Here is a 6,000-nt window from a genome sequence, read left to right on the forward strand (position 1 = left end):
GTATTATCAAACTCATAGAACTGGTGTGATATGTGTGACAGCGCAAACACAATGCTTAGCACCTAGACATCACTATTATCAATACAGGCAGGCAGCATGTTTTAGCTGACCACATGCTTTAATCTGATACTGAATGAGGATTTCTGGCTGCAGTTTTCTTTTCCCATGTGTGAAACTAATCACTTTGATATAACTGAGTCTAGCATGGAAATTCCAATCCCTACATCTATACTTAATCAAGCAATACAAACATATCTAAGGCCTTAAGAATGTACACACTCAGTAATTCTACTTCTAGGAACTTATTTGAAGGAATTAAGGGTCAAAAATTTAGTTATAAAGATAGTTATCGCAACACTGCTTATAAAAAGAAAATATAAACAACCTGAATATCCAATAAGGGATGAATTAAATTAAGGAAATGATTATACAGACACTAAAACTAATAGTATAGAAATATATTTTATATATAAAGAGGACACCAAATAGAATATAAAATATAATCTACCCTTGAAATACACACAGAGAAAACCATCTGGAAGTTTTATTTCTGGATGGAAAAATTATAATTTTCATTTTCATCTTTTAACATGCCTATATTTCTACAATAAACATGTACTATTTGCATAATAATTTTAAATAAGAAAATATTCAGAAAAAATAAGTTAATATTTTATTCAATTTATGCATGTTAATTTCTTTCTTCCTCTTCAATTTATGCACGAGATAAGAGAGGCTAGTACAAGCACTCCCAACTTTACAGAAGGTGAATCTGAAAAACAGGTTTAACTACTTGCCCTTGGTCCCTTAATTGTACACCAAACTTAAGGAATTATCTTTTTCATTAAATTGTTCTTTGTTTATACGTGGGATTCTCCCATGAATCCATAATCAAGTCTGTTAAAGAATGAAACAAATGTGAAAAAGTATGGATGTTGAAACCAACTAAATCAAACATTTCCTACCTCTTTTCCACAGGACCTTTTTATCAATATTTTATCCTATTTTAATCTATTCTATTCTATTCGCCTCAGGTCACGTGGGATATTAGTTCCCTGACCAGGGATCGAACCCGTGCCCCCAGCAGTGGAAGCTCGGAGTCTTAAACACTGGCCTACCCAGGAAGTCCTCACAGGATCTTTTTATAATGTATTTGCATCTCAGAAATACCTGTGTCATATTACCTTGATGTCAGCAACTGGAATATGGAAAAAAATTTTTTTTGAAATGCTAGTTTTTGTGTATTATTAAACACTGTGGTGTATTAGAAAAGTTACAGGTTCTCTAATAGTTATGCTTTTTGCAAGACAGGCATTTAACGAATAAATGTCTAGGGATCAGAAAGGGCTATGTTTTCACTCAAAAATGTAAGCCCTGCAAAGCAAATATACAGTATAAGAACACTGGAGTACAGTGAAGTATTAGTTCAGTAACAATAAAAGACATATTTCTGAGATAAATGACAGTACACAGCCACAGAAAGAAGGGAAGAGTTGCTGATACAAGCTAGGAATACAGTCCTTCCACCTTTAGAACTTTCGACTTTGGATTAGGCTCATTAAATCTAGATATTAGAAGTGACTCTCTTACAATCAGAAAGATCATTAACTCTCAGCCACACAGAATTTGCCAGTGTGCTTAAGAATATTAACAAAGAGACTTTTAGAAGACTTAAATAAGCAGCCTAATTTCTAAATAACTCTCTTTGAAAGTTTGGCCAGGCTCTTTAAATTTAAAGAGTCATGGACCCACTACTAAGATTTCTGAGCCTGGAAATGCAGTATCTATTTTACAATTCTCGTTTATGACCTTTTAGGATAAGGCTTTAAAGATAAGGGGAACGTCCATCCTACCTCTCACTTTTTCTCCATAGGCTAAGTCCCTGAAGCCAAAGACTGCCCCCATTAACCTTTACTCTGCTGAAAGAGCAGAGTGGAATTTCCTAGTCCTTTTCTGGCAGAAGCCCATATCTGCTGTGGCTTAAAACAAAACGTTGTAGAGATGAAGTCATAAATAGTTCACAATTACTACTTCACCTTCTCATTGTGCGTAAAAGCCAGAAAAAGATGTAAAAAGAAGAGTTCTAACAGTACTATGAAAATTAACTGACCTATGCTCACATTTGAGAATACAACGATCCAAAATTTCAGTAAAAGAAATGTAATGCATATAATCTAGAAAAACGTGGTATAAAACCTTATAGAATATTCTTGGAAAGAGACCAAAGTACAAAATGATTCAAGTAAGCTATCGTCAACATCTCCTTGACATAATTTAAATTACTCATAAAAGTGTAGTAATATAATTATTTAAAGGCTTAGCTTAACACTGACAAGATTAGTCTTATATTTAAAGTATTGTATTTTGGACCATTCAGAAGGGTCAAATTAACATGTTTAGTTGCCTCTCCATAGGAAATAAGATATGGACAGTTGGTTTCCTCATAAAATTACCGGTAACAGGAGTCTACAATAAGAAGCTAGTTTTTCATACCCTGTCTTACTTAATTCTATTCTTTGCTAACTTCCCAGATCAGAGAAACAATGGAACTATGGAAACATGTTTCCATGACATAATGCCACTCCTCCTAAGTGTTTCGTTAAGTGTTGTAATGGAATCACTTCACAGTCATGCTTATACAGGGCAGCGGCCTCTGACTCTCCAACGGTTCATTCTGTAGAAATATGCTTTTGGTAGGTTCTAACTCCCCCACTTTCCTTTAATGGATGAACATTACCAATACTTGAGGCCAACGACTCCCATCCCTGATTCTCTCCCTATTAATGTACCATTAACCTACGCCCCTGGAAACCGATCCGATTACCTCGAATTCTCAAGGACACTGAGATAAAAACGTGAATATCTCAATCTCTTCTTTAAAAACAAAAAAGGTTTTCTGGGTCAGATGAACTTGCAACTCATCTTCTGATATTTGCAGTCTAAGCTTTCATTTCCTACTTTTTTTGAGAGAAAGCTGTCACGCTGACAGATGGGGAAAGCAGGAGGGGAAAAAAGAATAAACAGTTTTTCTACTGAGCGAGCGGCGATGCCCGCCCGCGGCCAATAATCCCACACAAGCCCCACTAGGGGTAACCAAAGATCTTTCTCCAGTGTTCCGGACATCGTGGTGGTACCACTCCAATCCCTTTCCCGAAAACTAAAGCAGGGCCGCCGGCAGACAGAGGCGTGGTGGGCGGCGTGGGGCGGGGGGGGGAGGGGGGGCGTGGGTACAGAAAGGAGAGATGGGCCAGCTTTCCGAGTTAAGTCCCTTGTCCTTGAAGGAAAAGCAGCTGTGCGGAGCGAGTACGTCCGACTCCCACCTGGGCGCGCCAACCCGCGGTCCCTAGAGATCGCAGTTGATGCACTGCACCTGTCATCTCAGAGTTCCGCGCATCAGAAGAAACCAGCGGGCGGGACAAGCGTAAGGGTCGGGAGGAGACGTTTCCTAGGGTTATGACCAGACAAGGCACTTACGGGGTACACCTGTCGCTGTACTCATTGGCGATGGTTTCGATGCCGCCACTCCTCGCTACCGCGATGTAGCAGTTGAGAAAGCCGAGGTCAATGCCGACCACAGACATCCCGCCGCCTAATGGTCGGGGGGATGGTGCTGAAGCCCTCTGTGCGGGGACCGCGTCCTCTTCTAGGCTGTTGTTCCTGGAACTGCGACTCCTACGAGAAGCAAAGGAGAGATGACCCGAAGTCGCTGCGCATTAAAACGAGGGCAGCGCGTCGGGGAACCCTGGAGGAGGTGGAGGCCGCCCGCGCCGCAGCCTCCTCCAGCCAGGTCTCTCTCCACTGCGGTTCGGCCGCCTCCAACCGGCAGTTACTTGGGTCTGCGCCTGCGCGTTCGGTCGCTGGGGAGGCGCGCCGGCTCCCCCTCCGCGCCCGAGGCTGCTCCCGGCCTCGACTTCGGCCGCTTCCGTCAGCACTCGGGCAACGGCTGCCCGAGGAGCTGCGGGTTCGAGAAAGATCTGGAAAATGGAGGCGGCTGAGGCCGCCGGGAGTGGGAGGGAGGAGAAGGGGGAGCGGGGAGGATCGGGCAGGAGAGGAGGAGGGGAAGCAGAACTAGCTAGCTCGGTCGCCACCGCGCGGCAGCGGGTCGCACTGCGGCTGGTATAGGTGAGAGCGGCCGCCGGCGGTTTGCCCACGTGTTCGGAAGGACCCCTTCCGATTGTTTTGGCAACCGGGGGCGGCCGGTCGCAGGGGCAGGACACTGCCCAGGCCTGCCCGGTGTCGGGCACGCAGCGTGGCGGTTGATGACCCGGCAACCACCTCCTCGCTCTTTCCCCCGAGGGCCCGCCCGCAGCCTTGGCTCCCCCCCAACCCCCGCCGGCCTCGCCGCCCCGAGGTGCCCACGTGCCGCCGGCCGGCCCGCCCGCAGTCCTGCCGCGCCGCGCCCGCCCCTGTGAGGTGGCTCCCATTGTGCGGCCGACAGCGGCCTCGCCTCGCCCTACGGGGCACCGCCGATCCCGGGCGGGGGCGTGGGGGAAGGAGTCCTTTTCTCCTCACAAGTGAGTGTCTGGTATGAAAGCCAATGGGACTTTTTTTTTTTCCTCCGCCTCACCAGGGCTTGAAATACCAAAAAAAACTTATGTCAAGAAACAACACACTGACAACTTTCCCTTCGTTTAACTTCCCTCATATCCTAAAAGGTGCAGTCTCATCCACTAACCCTTACCTCTGAAAACCAGTTTTACAGGAAAACAACCTTACGCTTGTGTGTCACCGTGACACCAAGCAAGCCTGTGCGTGGCCTCCAGCCTCTGCCCTTTCGTCCGCAGAAAAGGAGCCTCCGCTGCCCCAGCTGTCTGCTTTCTTCATTTGATCAGCATCTGTGTCTGCCTGAAGTTTGGCTGTCCTGTTCCTTCTCATTCGTTTCTTTTTGAGTTTCTTCCTTGTTCACTTCTTCCTGGGGTTCCTGTTCCTTGTCATTCGATGCTTCGTGGTCCTGTCCGTTGTCGTTCAGTTCTTCCCGGGTTTCCTGTACACTCTCGTCCAATTCCTTGTGTGACTCCTGTTGCTTCTCGCCCGATTCCTCAGGTCTTTCCTGTTTCCCGTTGGTTGGTCTCATGAAAGAGACTTTTTTACGAGGTTTTTCCGTATGCTCATTGTCCTTATTTGTCCACTTTCTAAAAGAACGTAGACTTCTTACCACTATCAATGCTGCAACAGCCGCAGCAGCAAGGGTGGCTATAGCTCCTGCTGCTGTTGCTATGAGGAATGTGAAATCCATTTTCAAGGGCGGTACTGTGGAAACCGCAATGTAATGTTTTGGCTCTGGTCTTTCTACCTTAAAGAATCACACCGCTCTTCCGTCTCACAAGCACACCGGAGAAGTTGGTGACACCCGTCGACGCCGTCCTCTGTCCTCTCCGACGCGGCGGGTGTCGCGGCCTCGCCTCCCAGCAGGCAGTGCGTGAGCAGCGAGGGGACTGGGTGCCGCTGCTCCCAACAGACCCCGGGCCCCAGTGCTGCTGGGCGGCTCCCGGCTTCTCCCCGCTCTCTTCAGTTGCCCTTGCGGCCACCATCCTTTTAGGCCCGCCACCGTCCGGATTTTGTCCAGAATATCCTGAAATTCTCCTAGGACCATTTATTTCTCCATGTTGTGTGTACAACTTGAGGGTGTGAGAATAATTTTCCTATTAAAAAAACACAAAATATCAGAGTAAAAAGAAAGATTTGGGGTCAGGCGCGAGGGATTATTATCATTACATTCTCTACATTTACTGGGAGTAAATGAGAATACCTCCTGGCTAGGTTTGGGGTCACATAGACTTGGGTTGTAGTCCCAGCCTCACCTAAGTTACTAGCGGTAGGACCTTCGGCAAGTTACTTAACCATCCAAGTCCCATGTTCAAAACCTGTTAAAAGGAAGACGACAAATACACCTATGAGGTTGTTTTTATTATTAAATAATGTGAGCATAGCCACAATGCCTGGAACCAAAAAGCCAATACATGGTAGGTATGCCCAGCTGCTGCTACAACATAGGGATTA

The 6,000-nt window shown here is 46.1% G+C and overlaps 1 protein-coding gene across 1 annotated transcript in view; it reads right to left on the bottom strand.

The window, feature by feature from the left end:
* The window catches only part of HSPA4L (heat shock protein family A (Hsp70) member 4 like), a 50,328-nt gene extending 46,523 nt beyond the window's left edge, over positions 1 to 3,805 (bottom strand). Inside the window, exon 1 of the mRNA XM_082838499.1 lies at positions 3,475 to 3,805. Within this exon, the coding sequence (XP_082694625.1) occupies positions 3,475 to 3,581 (107 nt within the window). The 5' untranslated portion in view covers positions 3,582 to 3,805. The remainder of the gene's footprint in view (positions 1 to 3,474) is intronic.
* Between the last annotated feature and the right edge of the window lie 2,195 nt (positions 3,806 to 6,000).

This window comes from Leucopleurus acutus (assembly GCF_964270905.1).
Source record: "Leucopleurus acutus genome assembly, chromosome: 4".
Classification (NCBI taxonomy): domain Eukaryota; kingdom Metazoa; phylum Chordata; class Mammalia; order Artiodactyla; family Delphinidae; genus Leucopleurus; species Leucopleurus acutus.